At 39.7% G+C, this 23,036-nt stretch overlaps 1 protein-coding gene across 1 annotated transcript in view; it reads right to left on the reverse strand.

The window, feature by feature from the left end:
* Positions 1–23,036, reverse strand: part of LOC149254062 (uncharacterized) — a 165,477-nt gene that overhangs the window by 17,034 nt on the left and 125,407 nt on the right. Inside the window, 4 exon segments of the mRNA XM_089460063.1 lie at positions 2,316–3,439; positions 4,170–4,431; positions 4,830–4,970; positions 5,066–5,246. Of these exon segments, the coding sequence (XP_089316189.1) occupies positions 2,316–3,439; positions 4,170–4,431; positions 4,830–4,970; positions 5,066–5,246 (1,708 nt within the window).

Below are 23,036 nucleotides of genomic sequence, written 5' to 3' on the forward strand. Positions count from 1 at the left end.
CACGTAACATAAAACTTCAGTGATAACATAATGAGAGATCAGAGAGGATGATTTTCTAATATTCTGGAAGCAAATTAAAGCCAGATCAGAATTTTAACCAAGAAATCACAAAATAAAGAAGAAAGCATGGGAAGAAGGCAAGGAAAGAAGACAAAGCAACAGAGAGGAAAAACAGTAGACAAAAAGTCCTACAGAAAAGTTGTAGATCATAGGCTTTATCAAATAGATGTTAGTACTAGCAACAAGCAAGTGAAGAACTTCACAGAATAGGAAGTCTTTCCTCGGGTCACTTAACTCTTTTGGGATACGAGAAACAACTTTGACAAATTTCTTCATCTCAAGGCAGCTCTAACCACTTAAAAGGAGATACGAGAATGCTTCAAAATCTAGATACAGGAAGTGAGCCCTAGGATGCATGTTGTATGCCAAGCTTTTGACATATTCAAAAGATTGTACAATAAGAAGTGAATCTATTTTGTATACTAGCATATTCACCCAGTGCAGCTACACCTTTAGGTAACTAATTGACTTATGTCACATGTCATAAACAGAGTTGTGTTAGATTAGGTTAGAGGTTAATTAATAAAGTGGTTCTATGTGATTTAGTATGTGAAATTGCCTCCCTTATATGTATTGACATCCAAATAATACTGTAGATGAACCAAGCATATCATTCTCTCTTTTAATATATTGTCGTTTGCATCATTTGTCCACATTCATGTGTGTAGAATTCATATGTTAGTAGAGCCATGGTCAAGAGAAGAAGCTAAGGAAGAAATGGGTGACTGCTACAGAACAGAGATTGCCTAATGGACCGCACAAACAAATCAAGCATGGTACAAAGTAAGGTTCATTTGCTCACAAAAGGAGAAATCAAGATGGCTACAATAGCATCAAATGGACAGTCTATACCGATCATTGTGGCATCATGGCTGTGGTCATCCCAGCACCAACAAAATTGATCTATTTCAATCAATGGGTTTCAAATCGAAACTCAGGGCCCACCCATTCGTTTGATATGGAACTCGAGGGCAGATTTCACAGGAAAAGAGAGATGAATGTTCGGGGAGATAGACACTGGTTAAAAAAATTGTGAAGTTACATATATTAACGCTTCAGGCTCAATTTGCACAATTCCAGGAAATTAGTATGCCGCGTGCCAAAATTTGCTCCCACTAGTTGAAACACGATCCCCTCATGTTTCCTAGGGACTCCCTAGATGTTCCATAGACACTTCCTAGATGCTTCCGAAGGGTAATGTTAAATTCTCAAGATAAAAGATAAAAATGAAAAAGGAGGCTTACTTTAATTTTCAACATTGCCATTTATTGTTTAAGGATGTTTGAGTGATTCCAACCTCAATGGACTTCATACAGAAAAAATAATATTTTCATATCCCATTAAGAATTCAGTAGACTTAATAGTTTTCAAGATTTCGAGATCAATGGAATTACAGAAGTTCATTAGAATCTATCAGGTACGAGGTTATGTGATTGGCATTTAATCAAGAGCACCGACCCCTATATGTACCTCAATGATGGTTGTGTTGATTGTTGAACCCCTTTGTCATGGCCTTGGCAAAAATGTACCCTTCACTCAAATCAAAATGTGTCCTTCACTCAAGTTTTTAAGACACTGACGTCCCCCCACGCTTCCAAAATATTTGTGGGGAGCTTTTGCATAGGCCAGTCCTGCATATCCTCTCTCCCTCGCCTCCTCTTCCCAGAAATTTGGTGGAACATATATATGTGTGTGTGTGCGCTAGAACCATATATGTATCAGCCTCCATGGAACTTAATGCAATACTGTGCTTTTAAAGCTGAACTTTGGAATTTAATTATTGATATTTCAATAAAAATATAAAAAGGAGAGAAAGCATAAATTGGCTTCTTTTAAAATATTAACTCTGCTGATGTTTCAATCACATTTTCTACAGCAGCGAGCAATTCTTACAGAAGCAAAAACATTGAAGAAGGGTTGAGAGTGATTTTTGCAACATCAGGAGAGAATTCTAAAGCAGTGATATGAAGAAGAGTGTTGTGGGTATCATTGGCAGAAGGATCCATTTTTATCGTGTTGTTGTTTATCTTTCATTCTATTTTTTCAAATAATTTCAGTTAATGTTTCCTGATAATTTGCTATTTCAAAAATAATTTGCAACCTTGAAGTAAATATTTGAAGAATTTTGCAACACAAACTCAGCAATGCATACAACTTAAAGGAGACAGGATAATACAGAATATCAATTTAAAACATAAAATGTAGCAGAAAAAATAGACAGCGACAAAGGAATTCCAAATCCAACAAGTTACTACCTCTTGCTCTCCCGACGAAGCTGAACCAAATTCTGCATACTTGTGAAGAGTATATCAAGATGTGGTAAAAGAATTTCCTGCAGCAAAACATTCTCTTGATCTTCATCATTTCCATCCTCAAAATTCAGAAGGTTCTCAACAAAACTCAGAATAGCTGAAACCATGGCTTCGGACACACTTTTAACAGACAGAATCAACAGAATATTGGGGACAAGTGATTTCTCTCTCTGAAGAAATGAAGCAAGCTTTAAGCTTTTACTCATTTACAGAAAACAAATAAACAATGAGCTAGGTGTTTCATTGCTCCCACTTTCTTGTGTAAACTTCTCAACCAATGGTTTTACTGCTGTAAAAAATATATTCCAAAAATTTGAACCATAATCAATTGAATCATATTTATTCAGCACAATGGAAATAGCCTTGAGACATAATGATCTCAAGTCTTTCATTCCACTAAGAAACAATGCTGGGTTCTTATCTTTCCCCCCATGCCTCATAGTGACACTTCTAATCTGAACCCCACTGGCAACTAACATCGGTGATGCCGATATATTCTCTAATTTCCGCAAAGAAAAATCTGCATCAAGGAAGTTATCTGCCTCAGACATCTTTGAGTCCACTGAATAAGGTTGCTTTTGCTCCCCAGTTATGTCTGTATCACTTACCTTTTCTAACATTGCTACATCGGGCATCTCAAAGTCAGCAGGAGTTTCAACCCCCTGTGTACTATTATGATTGAAGATGGCATCCTTTCGATGTTCTAAACTTAATGCACAGGATTCTAATATACGAAGGACAAATGCTAATTATGGGAAAAGATAAGGCACCATTCTTGCTTCATCAAAGGTCTCCAAAACATCCTTCACTACATGCAAAAATCCTGATTTCTTTTTGTATGGCAAAGTAGCAACTCCTTCGATACTAATCAAATTAATGAAATCCATTGCTGTGCCTTGTTCTATAGCAGCTTCCCAAGAATATTTTGATCCACAGATTGAGGTATGCTCATCAATAAATGCATTTTGAAGAGATTTCAAAAGCAAAATGAAAAAGGGAGCCAACTCATTCACTTCAAGCTGTGCCAAAAACCACAGAACTGCCTTCCTTTGGAGAAATCCTGCAGACTGGACAATAAAATAACATGATGAGCTTTGGCAAAGCCTCAATAAATGTATATTTGTTTAATTTAAAAGTATATACCTACCTTCCTTGCAAGTTGCAGGTAAAGATGCACAATAAAAAATTAATGCAATTCATAGTACAATAAAAATTCCAAGGAAATTAAAAAATATGATCATATAAGCAAGCAGTCAGAAGTAAGTGTCATATTGTTTGAAGGAGCCAATATTATGCAAACAGTCGAAGTCAAAAACAAGTCTTGATCAGGGCATAAAAAATGAAAAGCTGGGACCTGCAACTGAGTTGGCTATGTCACGTTAACAAAGTGGTATATTAGTCTGTCTCTAAAGAACATGGAAAGATTGTGTGGAGGACGGGACACGGCTTGGAAATCACAAAATGGAATGCACTGCTGAAACCATGCACAAGGAGCTTAGCCATTAATTCTGACAGAAGAATTTCAAAAATCTGTGACTCTGTGGACAATAAACAGCTCTTCACAAACTCCACATTAACGTGCAAAAGTTGTCAAAGACTCTAGTTTGGTCCTTCAAAATGTGCACATTTTTCTTCAAGCAGCAGGGACAAGTAAGAAAATGTTCCTCGGACTGCCTTGATCCTATTTTAAGCTGGTCTTTTATTAAAACGAAGTATTCACATACACAATAAGTGAATTTGTAGCTAATGCAAAATTAACACACTATGTTTTTCCGAAGGAAAAGAACACATTTCTACCTTTCTTGAAGAGCCACCCTTAATCTTCTTGACCTTTGATATGAGTATCCGTATAATTATAGGAATCAATTCAACCCTGTGACCATCTTCAATCTGTTGACTCTCTTTAGACAGACTCCATGTCGTCACTTCTTCACGTGCAGTCTTCAGAGAAATTAAATTCTTCAGATGTTCCTCATATGAAAGCAAAAAACCATCCTTCCAATTCAACAAACATTCCAAAACTTTAAGCTGAATATCAGGATCACTTTGCTCTAGAAGCCTACAAAAGGTTCATTACATGAATTGTTAGATGAGTTCCACAACAGCAGACATAGGTGAGAATAATAAAAAATATTTCAAATACATCAGCGTTAGAAAAGATTGGCCCTACACACACTTCAAGTTTCAACCGAACTGTGTGTACTCCAATGGATTTAATCAAGGACACAATCAAATAAAGCAACCAATATATGCATTTCAATCCTACAACAAAACTGAATTGAAACCTTGAAATATAATGATGTCAAAATAATCTTTGTCACAGAGGAGAAAAACAAAAGTCAAGCACACAAAACTCAAAGAGTTTAGCTTTCTTAAATGATAGAACAAAATACGCATTTGAGATGTCAGGAAAGACACCCAGAATATAGACTAAACAGGCAAATGCTCTAAACCCACCTGTTAGTAAGGATTTCCTTAAGAAAATGACTTCTAAAACATGATCTGGGGTTTCTCATTTCTTTAATCAAAATTAGCCATTCCTTGATAATGTCTCTCTTCTCCTTCCCTTTACATTGGCTCTCGTCATAGATTTCAACACTGAAACATAGGACAATTTACAACTAAGTCATGTTTAGTAAACCCAACAGAACTGAGTACAATACGAAGTAAAAAACTGGAATGTTCAACCATACCTGGCACTATCCTGGTTAGAATAACCAAGAAATGTTAAAAAGAGAGGGATGAGTTGCTGGGATCGAGCCTCTGCAAGCCTTGGAACTTTTTGAGCAGTTCGTATCAGAAGACTCACAACAGTTCCCACTGTGGTACTTTCTGAATCTTCATTGAGGAAATATCTAAATTTACTATCCAGGTCTGCCATGAACAAAAAGAAAAAGATTCGTTAATTTTCAACAATTATTTATCAAATGTGTCCAACTGTTTTATTGCATGTAGTCATGATTATCTTTAATGTTTGTTTAGTATGAAAATAATATAATTTGTTCAAGCTTGCATCCTTCAAAATTTGTTTAAAATAAAGGACATTGATGATGAGCATCTCAATCTAAGTTAACAAAAACTCCCAAAAATCACAACAACAGATTTCCCAAAGAATTGACCAACTGAATCTGATGACAGAGAGTGCACCACAACTCATAACTGTACCAGCAGAAGGGCACATGGGGTGAGTCTTGTTACCATTCAAACCAGCAGGGGACCTAAAGGGGTTCCTAAGAGGGCAACTGCTAGGTTAAGGGCAACGGTGGAGGCTTAACCCACTATCACCACGGCTAAGTCTCCCTGCTCTTTACGTAATTTCACCAATGGGAGGAGTCCCGGTTGTGTAGGGATCACTTGTAACGTATATGTCAATGGATAGGTGAGAAGTGACCCTGAAAACCCTTTCCAAAAGGATGGAGTAAAGAATGGAACTTGCTTGCTCTTTAAGCAAGGGAGTTGGTCCACCAAGGGTAAGGGGTGAGGATTGGAGGGTTGAGGGAGAAAGGATAGGCTTATAAACAAGATTCTCAATCCCTATAATCCTTGGGAAATGGTCCTTGATGAATAATCTTTATTGAGAAATGGGACCACAAGGGGCCAAATGGACCCAACCCAAGTTCGGGGATGGAACGTAGCAACCAATGATGTTCCTATCTCGGACAAGGTGAGGGGAAAGGACCAAACATCAATACTTTCTTGAAAAGGTTGAATTGATCCTATTTGTTGATTTTTGGTAGCATCGGATGTGCTCTAGCCTTGAAATTTGGAGGAGAGGCTAAGGCACATGAGATCTCCAAGACTCAGAAATCGTTTTGAGAATTTCCACCCCGATGAGGAGTTATTAAAATAACTAATATTTTTAATGGGCTGCTAAATCTAAACTTAGGAAAATAAAAATATTAATGGGTATTAATAAAGATAAGGGTGAGAAGCTTCTAAGAGACGAGGATCAAGTCTGTTTTAATCTTAGTCATTGATTAGGGACTTAATCTCGGTCGTTGATTCGTCAACAAGAAAAGTATAAAAGAAGACTTGAGGATAATTTGGAGACACACCGGCAGATACTCAGTATCTCAAGGAAAATCGATTCTCAAGTAGAGGAGATCAATTCCAGAGGGAGAGTTGTAGGGTGGAGGAAGAGGAGGGTATCAGCAGCAGGCAGTGACAGAGGAGGAGGTGATGCAGGGACAATGGGAGACAGCGCAGAGAGAGACGCAATCCATAGGAGAGACGCAGAGCTTACGAAGGCTGACGCAGAGCCACGCTGGGCCACACAGAGTGACGCAAGGGTGACGCAGAAGTGGGAGCAGGGTCTCCAAAGTGTCAAAAGGTCTCAAAGGGAAAGTCTCAGGTGTTTTCTTTCCGTTTCTCTGTAAAATCATTCCTTGTAAAAGCAATTGCTGTTGAAGATTAATAAAGCCCTCATCTGCTACACCGGTTTTCCCACATTGGGTTTTTTCAGGGACAATTGTCCAAAAATAACTGTGTTGATGTGATTGGCTCTTGTGCATGTATTTTTCTCTGGGTAATTGTGTGATAACTACAGTAGAATTTATTTTAATATTTGCTGAAGGGATTTCGTAGATGTGTGTTGTATCTCTTTCTTGTTCAGTTTCTTGTTTCGGCATATTATTTTTAATAGTGAATATTGCAGTTGTATTTACACCGATATTTACCGTAGAACACAGTAAATAACTTGCATGGATTACCAAGTAGGAGAAGTAACATCATTAATAGTGAATATTGCAGTTGTATTTACATCGATATTTACCGTAGAACACAGTAAATAACTTGCATGGATTACCAAGTAGGAGAAGTAACATTTATTTTAATATTTGCTGAAGGGATTTCATAAATGTGTGTTGTATCTCTTTCTTGTTCAGTTTCTTGTTTCGGCATATTATTTTTAATAGTGAATATTGCAGTTGTATTTACATCGATATTTACCGTAGAACACAGTAAATAACTTGCATGGATTACCAAGTAGGAGAAGTAACATCATTAATAGTGAATATTGCAGTTGTATTTACATCGATATTTACCGTAGAACACAGTAAATAACTTGCATGGATTACCAAGTAGGAGAAGTAACATCAATTTGTTGCAGTAGGGATTCCGGGTTTAGGAATTTTCACATAAAAATAACTAAGGAACTCATCTAATTAATAAACATTAATTGCTCAAGTGATTTGGACTTAAAGTTTGGTCAAAAGATTCATTAGTGTCTTGTCATCTCGAGCATTGGCATTTTGCACTTAAGTGCTTTTCATTGCTTCAAAGAACATAATTGGTGAATCTAATTCATAAATGCTCTAAAAGGTTAATCGGATTGGCTCATTGCTCTAAGGAACCAAATGCTCTTTTCTTTAATTTCATTGTGACATTGGCTCTACAGGATATTTTTACTTGTTATTGCTATCACATGAAGTGGATAATTGAATAATTGGATACTTTGCTTATTATGGTTGTTTATTGTGAAAATTTCTTTTGTGACAAGTGTAATTAATATTATTTATTGCAAGCGAGCTCTATATCTAATTTTACATTCTTGCTAATCAAGTCAATCGATAATCATAATCGTGATAAAAGGAATTGCTAATTGTTTTTAAGCTCTCTCTCTTTCTTGCATCTAATTGTCACAATGGCACTCTTTTGTTTTTGGTCATTATCTAATTGGCATTCTAGCATTGTTATATTTCATGAGCAATTGTCTTGATCTTGATAACATTTTGTTGATTTTTGGTAGCATCGGATGTGCTCTAAGTCTCAAATTTTGTGAGGCTTAGACACATGCATTCTCCAATACCCAAAAATCGTTTTGGGAAATTCCACGAGGAGACAGTTTTATTAAAATAATCAATTATTTTTAATGAGACCCTAAGTCTAAACTTAGGAAATTAAAATAATTAATGGGTATTAATCTAAACTGTGGGTGAAACTTCTAGAAGAAGGCAGAGATCCAGTCAATATGACCCTAGCCATTGATTAGGATCTAATCTGGGTCGTTGATTGACCAACGAGAGGATTATAAGAGAAGGTTTGATGGGCACTTGGAGAACACATCAAGTGAAGATCAACAGATCGATTTTCTGAAGCAGAGCAGCTGCTGGAAAGAATTTCGAAGTGATCTTTTGCAGTGAGGGGCAAAGATAGTTTCCGGAAGAGGGAAGTTTCTCTGGGCCGAAGAGTACAAGACAGAGAGGGCAGAACGACGTCCAGCGAGAGGTTGATGCTAGCTCATGCAAAGCTAACGCAGTGCCAGCACAGAGCCTGGAGGGGGATCAAATTCCTGTTGAAGAAATCGAGTTTCAGAGGTCGGGAGACAAGGTGTGAGACCGGGAGGCAGAAAATCGAAGTTTCTAGGCAACAGAGGATCCAGAAGAGGAGAAGCGCAGTCCCCAGCAGAGGTGACACAGAAACTGCGTAGGGTTGATGCAGATCTGCACAAAGGCTGCTGCAGAAGGGACGCAGAGCCTCCTTCCATAAAGATCACGGTCAAATTCTTCTAGTGATTGGGTTAAATCATCTCACTATTTGTTTTGTCCAGTTTCTCTTTGTATCGAATAGCCAGGCAGGCTTCTAACGAATTGTACTCAGATTTACTATTGTGTAATTATAAAACCCTGAGAGTTGTTGCACCGGTTTACCCGCATTGCGTTTTACCGGGGACGTTTGTCCAAAAATAACGGTGTCATTGTGTTGTATCTATTTCCTATTCAGTTTTTTGTTTCTGCTTATAAATTTAAATGGTGTAGGTTGCAGTTGTATTTAATTCGATATTTATAGTAGAACACCATAAATAACTTGCATGGATTAACAAGTAGAAGTAATATCAATTTGTTGCAACAGCGATTCGGGTGGTTTCTTGAATTTTCACATGGTATCAGAGCTGTAGGTGAAGCAAGAAGAACATAGCTGAAACACCCCACGCTGAAGGAAGAAGGGAATTCGAAATTCCTACAGAGGAAGTAATTTGAATCCCCAGATGGTTTGCGCAGTTCAGGACAAGAGGGCTAGATTTTCGTAGTAAATCTCTCTCTGAGTGAGTCGACAGAGAGGTAAGATTTCTAGATCGAAATATATCAACGACAAAGGGAGCAATGCAACAAAGGATTCAATGAAGAGGGGTTTTTCTGGTGGGACGCAATTTTCTGCAGGCAATTGCTAAGCAGAAAGACTTCAGATGGAAGAGAGAGACACAGTTGAGGGAATTCTTCCACAGAGGACTTCCAGCCAAGAAGTCTGAATTCTCATCAGCTGAGCAGCAGCAAGGGGCAACAGATCTACTGACTCTAGCAGGGAGTGCATAGGCTAGCCCAGCAGCAACACAAAGGAGAGAGGAGGTCATTCGACTTTCTATTTGGCAGAGATGGCAACCAGTGGACTGAGAGATCAGGACAGGTTGGATGGGGCATCCAACTATGTAATCTGGAAGGCAAGGATGTCGTGCCTTCTGGATGAACATTTTCTCAAATCCTACATCAACAACATGATGGTTGTGCTCGCGGATCCAAATCCACTCAAGTACAGAGGGACTGCTAAGGAGATGTGGGATGCGTTGTGTACGCTGTATCAGGGATCTTTCGAGCAGCGAAAGATGTACCTAGAGCAGAAGATGAGATCCATACAGATGCAGAAGGGGGAACGCATTGATCCGTTCCTCACGAAGCTTCAGGAGACCCGAGATGAGTTAGCAGTTGTGGGGTCTACACCTCAAGGGTTCGAGATGGTAAGACTGGCCCTAATTATGTTTTCGAAGATTGGCGAGTCTTTGTCTAGAGTATCCTTGGCAGGGCGACCTTGCCAAATTGGGATGAGATGTGGGCGGCTCTTAAGCAAGAGGAGCTAAGGAGAGACTTGGTCAAGTGTAAACTTGACGGAAGCACAATAGTGGGTCGAAGCCCAAGGAGGAGGATGAGAATGCAGCCCTTGCATCCAAGGGGCAACAGGAGCAACGGAAGCGGAAGAAGGACATTTCGAAGATTAAATGCTTCAGGTGTGGTGAAATGGGTCACTACGCAACACAGTGTCCTCTCAGGAAGAAGGACCAAGATGAGAAGCATGATCTAAAGGTTGCGGCCGCGAAGATCGAGGAGGATGAGTTTGCCATGAGAGTCGAGATACCTCCAGGAGGGAGGTGGGCTGATTTAGAGTTGTAGTTCAGAAGAGCTACAGATGGGCAAGATCCTTAAGGAGCCCACCTCTCGGATCAATTCCTTGCTACGGGAGCCCAAATCAGATGTAGCAGGATGGACTAGTGTCAGTTGGTGCAAAGGAGTGCAAGAGTGACAGTTGCAGTGATTAGGAGTGCCAGAGACCGAGCAGCGCAGAGCAGAGTTGGCAACAGTGCAGATGGCACAGAGCAGACGTCAACAAGAGCGCAGAGGAATCAGAGGGTCAGCGCGGAGACTAACAGCAATCAGACTCCAGCAGCGAGATGCATCATACTGAACACCAATTCAGTAATTTGGGATGTTTTTCCGCTGCAGTAGCAACAACAGTGGGAAAAGGTTGCAGTGCAGATGCAGTTGGCAGTGGCAGTACCAGCAGCAGCATGGATGCAGAATTGAGAGGGAGTTGCATTACGGATGTAGTGTTGACAGTGGCAGGGTCAGCAGCAGTACAAATGCAACATTTGCGTAGTAGTTGGTGGATAGGATGTCAGACATCAACAGCGCAGAAGGAGATCTTACAGAACAGAGTGATGCTTCAGAAGGGTGCATTGCTAGAGCACATTCCTCGCTAAGAGGGAGTGTTGATTTCTGGTAGCATCGGATGTGCTCTAAGTCTCGAATTTTGTAGGTAGGCTTAGACACATGCATTCTCCAATACCCAGAAATCGTTTTGGGAAATTCCACACAGAGACAATTTTATTAAAATAATTAATTATTTTTAATGGGACCCTAAGTCTAAACTTAGGAAATTAAAATAATTAATGGGTATTAATCTAAACTATGAGTGAAACTTCTAGAAGAAGGCGGAGATCAAGTCAATATGATCCTAGCCATTGATTAAGATCTAATCTGGGTCGTTGATTGATCAACGAGAGGATTATAGGAGAAGGCTTGATGGGCACTTGGAGAACACATCGAGTGAAGAAAAGAAGATCGATTTTCTAAAGCAGAGCAACTACCAGAAAGAATTTCGAAGTGATCTTTTGCACTGAGGGGCAGAGATATTATCCAAAAGACGGAAGTTTTCCTGAGCCGGAGAGTACAAGACAGAGAGGGCATAACGACGTCCAGAGAGAGGTTGACGCTACCCCACACAGAGCTGACCCAGTGGAAGCACAGAGCCTAGAGGAAGATCAAATTGATGCTAAAGAAATCGAGTTTAAGAAGCCAGGAACCGGGGTGTGAGATCGGAGGCATAAAATAAAAGTTTATGGGCAGCAGAGGATCTGGAAGAGGAGCAACGTAGTCCCCAACAGAGGTGACAAAGAAACTGCGTAGGATTGATGCAGATCTGCGCAGAGGCTGATACAGAAGGGAAGCAAAGCCTCCTTCCAGCGAGATAAGGGTCAAATTCTTCCAGTGACAGGGTGAGATCATCTCACTATTTGTTTTTTCCAGTTTCTCTCTATATCGAATAGCCAGTCGAGCTTCCAACAAATTGTACTCAAATTTACTACTACATAATAATAAAAACCTCAGAGTTGTTGCACTGTTTTCCCGCATTAGGTTTTTTTGGGGACTTTTGTCCAAAAATAGCAGTGTCATTGTCTTGTATCTATTTCCTATTTAGTTTCTTGTTTTTGCTTATAAATTTAAATGGTGTAGGCTGCAGTGGTATTTACTTCGGTGTTTACAGTAGAACACTGTAAATAACTTGCATGGATTAACAAGTAGAAGAAGTAATATCAGTTTATTGCAGTAGTGATTCGGGTGGATTCTCAAATTTTCACACATTTCGGCCCCCTTTATCTTGTTCCATTGAGCATCTCCTCTTTTAGTGAAGATTGTCATCGTATATTGATTTAAGTACTTCATTGTTCTAATATCATTGTAATTTGTCTCCAAGTGCTTAAGAAATTTAACAATCTCACTAAAGGTAATCTCTCATCCTGCATTTGTATCATATGATGAGCCCTGCATTTAAAGCATAAGCCTGTTTGAAAGACTCTTGGATCTCCTTTCTCATCTAGCTTATGAAGTCTAGACCCTCTTTAGTGGTTAACACATTGACCTTGCAGATGTCAAAGCCACAGTCTCTGCAATGCCAAAGGCATCGAATGTTTAGATTTCCAATTGAAGTATCATTAATATAGCCATTTCTATCTTCCCCTGGGCTTCTCTCCACAACCTACTCTGGAGACTAGTTTCAAAATAGCTAAGGGAAAGGATTCATCTAGTTAAGCATCTAATCTAAAATAAACCAACATCTTGCATCTCAATTAAATTCTTAGGTGTCACATCTCATTTAGGATAGTGAAGCATCCTAAGGAAGCAGTTGTTCATCCAATTACTTGGTGAATAACTTATATAAAGAAAGTACTTGACTCCATCAAGGCACTGGTCTTTCAAATAATCTAAATCTAATGATTGAACTTGCTAAATTAACCAAGTTGCTAGGTCATTCAGTTCTGTCTCCGAGACTAGTCGGTTGCGACGAGTCTTTCCATCTTCACATTTCATAGGGACTACTCCCCATAGCTTGTTGTAGGTAGACAGCTAGAACGGAGAGGTCAAGGTGTTGAGAAAACTAGGGCAGAGATATTAGATGATTTCTCTTATAATGGTAACTGTTTGTGAGGAATTTTTATTTTTCTTAATTAGGTTCTTCTTGTACTTGATTATTGTTATGTGTTCTTCTTTATCAAATAGCTAGTAAACCATAAAGAACAATGAGACAAAGGACACAAGATGTAGGTGATCTGCCAAGGCCAAAACCTCTCAACCCTGAGAGGAAAACTGACAAGAATTCTTCTTCTTATAGAATCTTCAATTGACGAATTCACCTAGACCCTTGACCAAGAACCCCTACAAGACCAAGTCAATGCTTCTTCTTTGAATAGCTTCTCCTTCCAACAACTTCGACATACTCAGCAACTACAACTACAACTTCGACTTTGACTTGCCCAGAAATTGCAACTTCGACTCGACAAAAAACTACAACTTTGACTTGTGCAAAAACTGCAACTACTACTGCAAGTTCAACTGCAACTTTTCTTTGCCTGGGTAGATTCTCTCTTCTAGAGAACTCAGCGTCCAAAATAACTCTTCTTGGTGACCTAACTTCACTTCTGCCACTCGGCTTCCCTGCAACAATATGTGCCCTAATTTATTCGCACGTGTGGAGAGAAGTAGCCCAAAAAAAAAATCCAAATAGCTCAACATTTCCTCCTTCCTTTGTCTTCCTCTTTTTCGCAATTCTTCTAGTCCTTATGATCGAACTCGTGTGTGAGAGTAAAGTATCTCCAAATCAAGTCGAAGTCCTCTTTATATAGGCTTCTCAATGGGTCGAATTGCTCCTTTAGGCCAACTTGTCTCTTCATGTAGGTCGACTTGATCTTTGTGTGATGACGAGGTCTTGGAGGGTCTTTTGACTATATTTTGACTCAAATAAATTTTCTTTACAATATGTAACATGCCCAAATGGGTCTTCAATACATGACAATGACTCAATTGACTTTATGACAATCCTAGAAGCACTCAATGGGAGCTTGACCTAAAAGTAAATTTCTCTTGAGCATGAAACCTGTTACCCACCACTTTGTGGGTGATATCCCTAAGAGAAAAAATTTCTCCAAGATGGTCCTCATACGGCATCCAACAGCCCCTTGCAGCCACCAACTAGCTCATTGTGCCATTTCTCCGCCACCTAACCCAACCATGTGGTCCCTCACCCATCTGTCTTGATCGTGTGTTTGAAGGTGGGCCTCCCGAACCTAAAGGTATGTCTTGACATTTGGTAATTTAGTATTCAGTTTGCTTATCATGGACACTTATGGACATAGATTAATGGGGGTATTCGGTGGAAAGAGTAGGCTAGGTTTGTACTTTTGTCCCCTTGACCTGTTTTGGATGTTACCCTTGGATCTTAGTTCCGTGGGATCTCCTTTACTAACCATTTGGTTTTAGGGTGGTACTACTTAGGAAACCCCAATTTTGGTTTCGTGATCCCACTCCCTTGTCCACATACATCACTCCCCTTCTACTTATTATAACCCCATTCATCATCTCTCCCACCTGGGTCCACATTTCCTCACTGGATACACATAGGGTTAGCCTCCCCTTTCCCGTGCCCCCACCTTGGGTAAGGCTTGGAATTATGCCCCAGATGTTGAAGCAGCTGAAAAGAAAAAGTAAAAGCATAAATGGCCACATTCAACAGGAAAATGTACCACAAGATGCAAAAGATGGTTGGGACAAACATATTTAGCACGTGGGCAAAAGACAATACATGAGCTATGGCCATAACCCTAGTTCCATGGGCCCTACATCATCCTTTTTTATCATTCAGGAACCCATGATTGTCCCAACCCCCAGTGGGCAATGAACTGCCCTACCAGAAAGGGGGTATCTAGATATATCTTACACATCATGCTCTTATCCTTTGAGCCACGAGCAGTTAATTAAAGAAAATTCATAAAAGGCGAAAGGCATATAAAGAAGGGTGGACAAATCAAGGATGGGGCATCTCATGTACCATGATTGCTCCCGCCTATACATTATATACCCTGGTGTGGGCCTCCTTTCTTCTAGCTACCCTTGTACCATCATATGTGGCCTAGGATTGCCCCTTTCACTCCACCATCATTTGAAGGATGTACCTTGGACACATTATCCCCTCTAAAGGTAGAAACCACCTAATAAGGTACTTGGTTAACCCCTTTTGGAGCTTGGAGACATTAGCACATGCCAAAACCTACTACGGAAGCGCATGCCATTATGAACTATCCACTTGTTGTCGATGGTTTGTAAGCTCTTTTACCTGATTACTTTAATGACTATTGTGCTGGAAGGCTAGGGGACGCATTGGATCTTATGTAGGATTGCAGATGGTGACCATTCTGAGTTTGGCCTTTTTATACGGGGTCCTAACTCTCTAGAGGGCTACATTGGCATATGTAGGGTGTGTGTAGAGAGCAATGGGCCTCCATGGATCCCCAGAGATGTTCAAAGATTGCCCGAGATCCACCTATTGGACGAGGAAGATGCACCTGGTACACCATGCTCAGTCGGCCTCACAGTTGCACCATACACTTGGCAGGTGACCTGGGACTTGTACACTGATGTGGCATCATTTATTCCATCATCTAAGCCCTTACAGATAGTCTACAGGCATTTTCGACCTACTTGGAGACCCATAAGGTTATTGATGTGACCCCACTGTTGAGAAATCTAGGGCATAGTGATTATGTGATTTCTCTTCTATTAGTAACTGCTTGTGAGAGTTTTTTACTTCTTTATATTAGGATCTTCTTTTAGTTAGGTTATTAGTGTTCTTCTTCATCAAACAGTTACTAATGCATGAACCATAAAGAGACAAGAGACACAAAATATAGGCTATCAGCGAGGGCCAAAACCTCTCACTCTTTGAGAGGAAAACCCGAACAAATTCTTCTTATAGAGATTCCAATTGACGAATACCAAGACCAAGACCCTAGACCTGTCTGCCACTCCAAGACCAAGACACAAGATCCTTAGTCAACGATAGTCAACCTTCTGCTCCTTTCTCTTGTGAAAATTCCTAGATCTAACAGTCTGAGGAATCCTATTGCAACCAGTTGAATCTACTTCACCTAGATTGTAAATTACATTACAAGCTTGTTTCAAATTTCTTCATGAAACATTGAAGTAAATTATTGAAGCATCCTACACCAATTAAATATGATTCTGAAACATAGAAACTGAGCAAGGAAAATAGAAACACATAGGACACAGTTATTTTTGGACAAATAGTCCTCGGAAAAACCCAATGCAAGAAAACCGGTGCAGCAGCTCTGAGGGTTTATTATTATTAAGCAGTAGAAAAATTTAAATACATCACTAAATACCTCACAGGGTTATTCAGTTACAAAGAGAAATACTGGAAGAAGCTTTGTGACTTTACCTCACACAATCACTGAGAAATCTTGGCTGATCTAGCCCCAAACTAACTGCCCCCCGGCTTTTCTGGCTGCCTCTACGCAGTGTCTGCGTCAGCCCAGTGTCAAGCTCTCTGGGTGTTGCGTCACTTCTCTGGTTGGTCGATCTGCTGCCTAGGAAATTCAATTTCTGCCTCCCGGTCTCACACCCCGGCTCCCAACTTCTGAAAATCGAATTCCTCTATAGATTTCAGACTCCTCTCTCTCCCTTTGCGCTGGTTCTGTGGCCCTTCTGGCACTCTGTCAGCCTCTGTGTCAACGCTTCTGAATCAATGTATGTGACTGTCACATACATTGATCATGGGATTTTCGTTATTTTAGGGCTAATTGTTGCATGCATTTGCTGCTTCATTGTGGCATTATGTTTCTATATAGCATATCTCTATGTATGGGCCATGTTTGTTGAACGAATTTTCCTAGAGATCAAATTTATCTTGATAAGCCATCTTCATTTGCAAACAAAGTATAAATGCTTTAAGGTCACTCTCTTTTTTTCCCTAACGTTGAACGAAGTTTCCCTTATAGCCTCCTTGAGCTAGAAACGAGATCCTTTCTTCACCTTTCCCGCCCTCTTTTTAGGTCTAGCCATGTTGGGCCACCTTGCCCATTATTTTCTCGACAAAGTAGCCATGGAAAAAGTTCGATCTCCTAGCCTCTACTGCACTGGTGTGTCCTCAAGGTCTTCTCCAAATTTGAAGAAATTCTGACAGTGGGATTGCGAGATATCCCAAGCCCTAGCTCTGAGATCAAACTTTGCCCTAGTGTTCCTAGGCTAGTACCTCATTGGATCAATTTGGCTACTCAATCAAGCCTTTACCTGCTCGAATTGGTTGAACTAGCTTCATGTGCTGCATCATTTAGCCTTTGCAAAACAATTTGGCCTCCTTTATTGGCAAATGTATTGATGGTTGGATATATTCTCTCACATGTAAGTATGATTTTGATGTTATTTTCTTTTACTTTGTCACATACATTGATCATGGGATTTTCGTTATTTTAGGGCTAATTGTTGCATGCATTTGCTACTTCATTGTGGCATTATGTTTCTATATAGCATATCTCTATGTATGGGCCATGTTTGTTGAACGAATTTTCCTAGAGATTAAATTTATCTTGATAAGCCATCTTCATTTGCAAACAAAGTATAAATGCTTTAAGGTCACTCTCTTTTTTTCCCTAACGTTGAACGAAGTTTCCCTTATAGCCTCCTTGAGCTAGAAACGAGATCCTTTCTCATAATTCTTCATGACTCCATATCCCCAAAGGAATTAGGCACAAACCGCCATAAGGTTATCACCTTAAAACCTCCTTTTCTTCACCTTCCCCCCCCCCTTTCTAGGTCTAGCCATGTTGGGCCACCTTGGCCATCATTTTCCCGACAAAGTAGCCATGGAAAAAGTTCAATCTCCTAGCCTCTACTGCGCTGGTGTGTCCTCAAGGTCTTCTCCAAATTTGAAGAAATTCTGACAGTGGGATTGCGAGATATCCCAAGCCCTAGCTCTGAGATCAAACTTTGCCCTAGTGTTCCTAGGCTAGTACCTCATTGGATCAATTTGGCTACTCAATCAAGCCTTTAGCTACTCGCATTGGTTGAACTAGCTTCACGCGCTGCCTCATTTAGCCTTCTCTTTGCAAAACAATTTGGCCTCCTTTCTCTTCTGGAAATAATGGAATCTCGATGAAGAATTTCTCCGGCAATTCTCTCCTCAAATTCTTTTTCGAAACCCCGCTTCTAGTGTCTTTCACACAGCAACCAATTGCCACTATCTAACTCCAATCGATGGCTCAGATCATCTTGACCCCTTCAAGTTGTTGAAGAAAGTGTAACTAGGTTCGGTCTTCATAAATGTAATTCCGATCTTTGTACTTGTAAAGAAAAGGAAATATTATTTTTGTTATTTATAACAATGAGTTTCTTGCTCATTGATTAGGTCAAGCACATATTTAAGTGCTTCTAGGAAGTCAAAGAGTCAATGTATTTATTAAAGACCCTTATGGGCTTGTTACACTATGTAATAATATGTATTAGAGTCATAAGAAGACCTCCAAGCAAATTCATAAGCCTCCTCCAAGCGTTGGCACCATCAAAAGAAGCAATCCGAATTATATAGAGCAACTTGGCTTCAAGTCTTCATGTCAGCCTAAAAGAAGGAGACACGCTCCTATATAAGGAGGTCAACAAAAAGAAATGCTCACATAAGGAGTATAATGTTGTTGACTAGCCCAAGAAGCAAGTCAAGAAAAAATACTTTCTTAAGGAGTATAAGATTGCTAACTAAGAAGCAAGTGAAGAAGAAACGTTGACTAGTCCAAGAAGCAGGTGATGAAGAAAGTGCTCTCATGAGGAAGTACAAGGTTGTTATCTAAACAATTCAAGAAGAAGCAAATGAAGAAAGAGATCAAGCATGTGAAGAACACCATGGTCATAAAGAATCACTATCTGACAAGATCCATTAAAGACATCTCACGAAAGAAGGCATGACAACTCTGACAAAGGAAGAAAAATATCAAAGGACCCTTGACACCTATGAAGGCCTTAGAGATATTAAGGTGCAGATGACTGCTTCAACTCTGCAAAGATGTCATGATGAATAAGCCATCCAACAAAAGCACAAAAGAGGTCTAAGAATTGAAGAGTTAAATTGTAATCTTGTTGTAGAGATAATTGATAAAATTTACCAAGAGCATTTTCCATTACATTTACTTTACTTGTCTCTTCAGGGTTAGAGTTTTCACATGCAAAGATATTCCAAAAGCAAGTATTGTAATCCTTTCAAACAAGTACTTCCTTTTCATGCTTCAAGTCTAATTGCATTTGATGCATTGGTTTAGCACTTCCTTTCTTTTACATTTCCAAGTTAATTACTAATTTTTGGGTTTTGGCAAGATATGTTTCATATGTTTTGATTCATAAAGTTGATTATCTCAAAAGCATTTTGTATCTTACATATCTTGTGCTAACAATTCTTGTTTACATTTTGAGGGTTAATTTGATTTCTCTTTTGAGAGCATTGCATTTTACTTTGAGCAGATTGTTGAGCATATTCCTTTTAAGGCACTGATTTCATGGTCTTTCTCATGTTAATGATTGGCATTGTTATTTCAATTTGCTCACAATATATTTACTCATAAATCCTTAAAAGTAATCCATTTTCACTATAACATTCTCCTAGAAACTCACAACTTTTAACTTAACTTTTCATTAGGGCCCACGCCCCTTGGGTAACCTATGAGATAGTTCAAACAGAGAGAGTCGGGATTAGTTTTACAGCCCCTTCTCACTAACTTGTAAGGCTTTTCTCACTAACTTGTAAGTAGGTGTAGGTGACAGGTGATAACAAGTATGAAGCTCGGCCTCAATATAGCACTTGATACACACCTACAGTAGCACTCAATCACAGTGGTTGCATGTTGCTCCTATTCGGCCTCCTAAAGGAGACACATCAGACTTCAACGATGCCCAAAATTACCCTTTAAGTACTGCAGTTGTCTCTCATAAGACTCGACCCCATGACAGACCAGAACACACAACCAAACAATCCTTCGACCTCCTTCAAGGCCTCAAACACATATTCAAGCATGTTGATGTGTGTAAAATGAGGGAGAAGGCACCTCTATATATACAATTTGATGGGTGTCAATAGATGTGACCATTTGGGCATGATGAGCCTACATAGAAGTGAAGCCAACCTTCATAATTTACATGTGAGAAAACATAAATTCAAAAACCCACTTCTCCTTATCCAAATTTGACGATCTTTAAGTCGATTTTGGTCCTCTCGAAAAGTGGAATTCAATGCCATAGTTATCTTCTTCAAAAGACCTATCTACAGTGGAATTTGGACCTAGTTGCCAATTTTAACACTCCCTCTCAACAAGGGAGAATTCCACCTGACAATCCATTTATTAACATGACATCTTGTCATTATGTGCCATATCTGCATCTTGTCCCAACTCTACTAAACACTAATAAAGATAATGAAGAAGAATTTATCGAGAGTGAGTCACAAGACTTTTGCCACTCTCCAATGACTAAAGTCAGTACACATAACTAGATGTAAAACCACAAACAGACTTGATCCCAAGTGATCAAGTTTGATAAACATTATTCATCTTAGACATAGGGAGTACAGCAATGCACGATGCGTCCATCGTTAGTGCTATGGTCCCAAACCACTTTTCCAACTCATTGGTCAGATGAGAGGCACTTCCCATGCGTCCACGACTACATGGGTAGGATGACGCAAGAACATCAACAGGGAAAGAATATATCAAATCTTGCTCACAACCACTGGTAGGGAAAGGAGAAACCACATCCTACAAACACAATTCATAATCACACGTAGGGAAAGGATGAACCACATCCTACAAAGACATGTCATAACCATACGTAGGGAAAGGATGAACCACATCCTAAGCGCATACAAATCACCGAGAGTAAGAAAAGGATACACCACTTCCTACATGCATGCCAACCATAGGAAGGATACTATTCGTGGGGAAAGGATGAATCACATCGCACTAACATGTCAACCGTCGATCGTAGGGAATAAGCATCCTACATGTGGGGAAAGGATGAAACACGTGTTGATTTCTAGGTAGCATCAGATGTGCTCTAGCTCCGAAATTTTGTGGAGGGGCTAGAACACATGAGATCTCCAAGACCCAAAAATCGTTTGGTGAAATTCCACCCAGATTGTATTTTATTAAAATAATTAATATTCTTATTGGGTTCTTAAGTCTAAACTTAGGAAAATTAAAATATCAATGGGTATTAATGAAAATATGGGTGAGAAGCTTCTAAGAGACAAGGTTCAAGTCTAATTTAATCTTAGTCGTCGATTAGAGATTAGATCACGACCGCTGATTTCTCAAATAGGAAAAGTATAAAGGAAGTGTTGGGATCAGTTGGAGAAAGCACAGAGAGATTGAGGAAATCGATTTTCTAAGGTGCGAAGTTCTCATGAGGGAAACTGATTGGGCAAATCTTACAGCTGAGGTGCAAGGATAGTTCAAGAATACTGACAGAGAGGCGGAGAGAAGCTTGTGGAGGCAGCACAGTAGCTAGGAGAGTTGACGTTTGGCCAGTCTAGGCCCATGTAGCCTTGACGCAGAGCCAGAAGGGCCAGCACAGTGAGAGAAAGTTGTGTTCCACGTAGAGAGCTAGAACTACCGGAACTGCAGGGAAAGTTGACGCAATGGGCATAAGAGCTGACATAGAGCCTCAGAGAGCTCCACTCAAGCCCATGCAGTTACTGCAAAGGAGCAACGCAGATGTAGCCGAGGCCAGCTAGTTTTGCTATCGGATCAGCCGGAATCTGTCGAGTGAAGTGAGGTAAATCTCACTAAGGTTTTCCGCCATTGTATTTCTCTGTCACCGGATTGTCAGGAGGGCAACCCACATTTTATTCAGAACTACTACTTAATAATAGAAAACCCCCAGAGTTGTTGCAGCGGTTTTCTCACACTGGGTTTTCCCGGGACATTTGGTCCAAAAAAAAGTGTCCTTTGAGTGATTGTCTCATCTATTTTTCAGTACTTGATCTGTATGTTGGTGTAAGTTGCAGTGTATTTTCATTTAATATTTTCTGAACATTTCTAAAAATAACGTGTTAAAATGAAGAACGCAAGTAGGTACTGCAGTAGGAATTCTGACTTGTTAGATTCAGAAATTTTCACATGGTATCAGAGGAATTGCAGATCAAGGAAGACTAAAGCCATCGGCGAACCGACAAAGGAAATATGTGTTGAAGATAGTTGTCCCAAGAGACAGCGCAGTTTCTGGCCAAGAGAGAAGAGGAGGGGTGACAAAGTCACCAAGGGAGGCTCACGCAGAGCTTGCATTAGCCTAATTGGGTGACATTGTTGCTGCAGAGGGCAACGCAGTGATTATTGAACCAGCGCAGGGACTGTTGAGTCTCGTTTTTCTGGTTGTCGTGGCTAGAGGTGCAACGCAGACTTCATCTAGAGTTTCTAATAGGGTTTTGATTCTTCAGATCATAATAATCTTCATCATCTCCTCTAGCAGAAAATTCTATCAACAGAACAAAAAAAATGGATCCAAAAAACCATTGCCTTCGACATGGATATATTACATAAAAAAGGTTAAGATAATGTAGTTGTTGATGCTTTGTCTAGGAAAGACGAAGAACCATCATTACTTGGAGTTTCAGTTGTTGTTCCTGATTGGCTTAATGAGATTCAAAGTGAATATGCTAAACAACCTCAAACAAGTGCTATAATTAATAACCTTCCTCGGAATTCAAAATTTGAATGGAAAAACGATATTCTATGGTACAAGGAAAGAATTTATCTGGGCTCAAATTCCAAATTTAAAGCCAACATTCTCAAAGAGTCGCATGATTCACTGTCAGCCAGACATGTAGGATTCTTTAAAACCTACTATAATGCACGCCAGTCATTCTTTTGGAAGGGAATGAATAGTGATATTCAAAAATATGTAGGAGAATGTGATCAATGTCAACAAAATAAAAGTGAGAACATTAGGACCCCAGGGTTGCTCCACCCTTTAATATCCCAAACCAAAAATGGGAAGAAATATCAATGGATTTTAT

This window comes from Pinus tabuliformis, chromosome 7 (genome assembly GCF_031772625.1).
Source record: "Pinus tabuliformis cultivar Carrire ecotype Pingquan chromosome 7, CPIR1, whole genome shotgun sequence".
Classification (NCBI taxonomy): Eukaryota; Viridiplantae; Streptophyta; class Pinopsida; order Pinales; family Pinaceae; genus Pinus; species Pinus tabuliformis.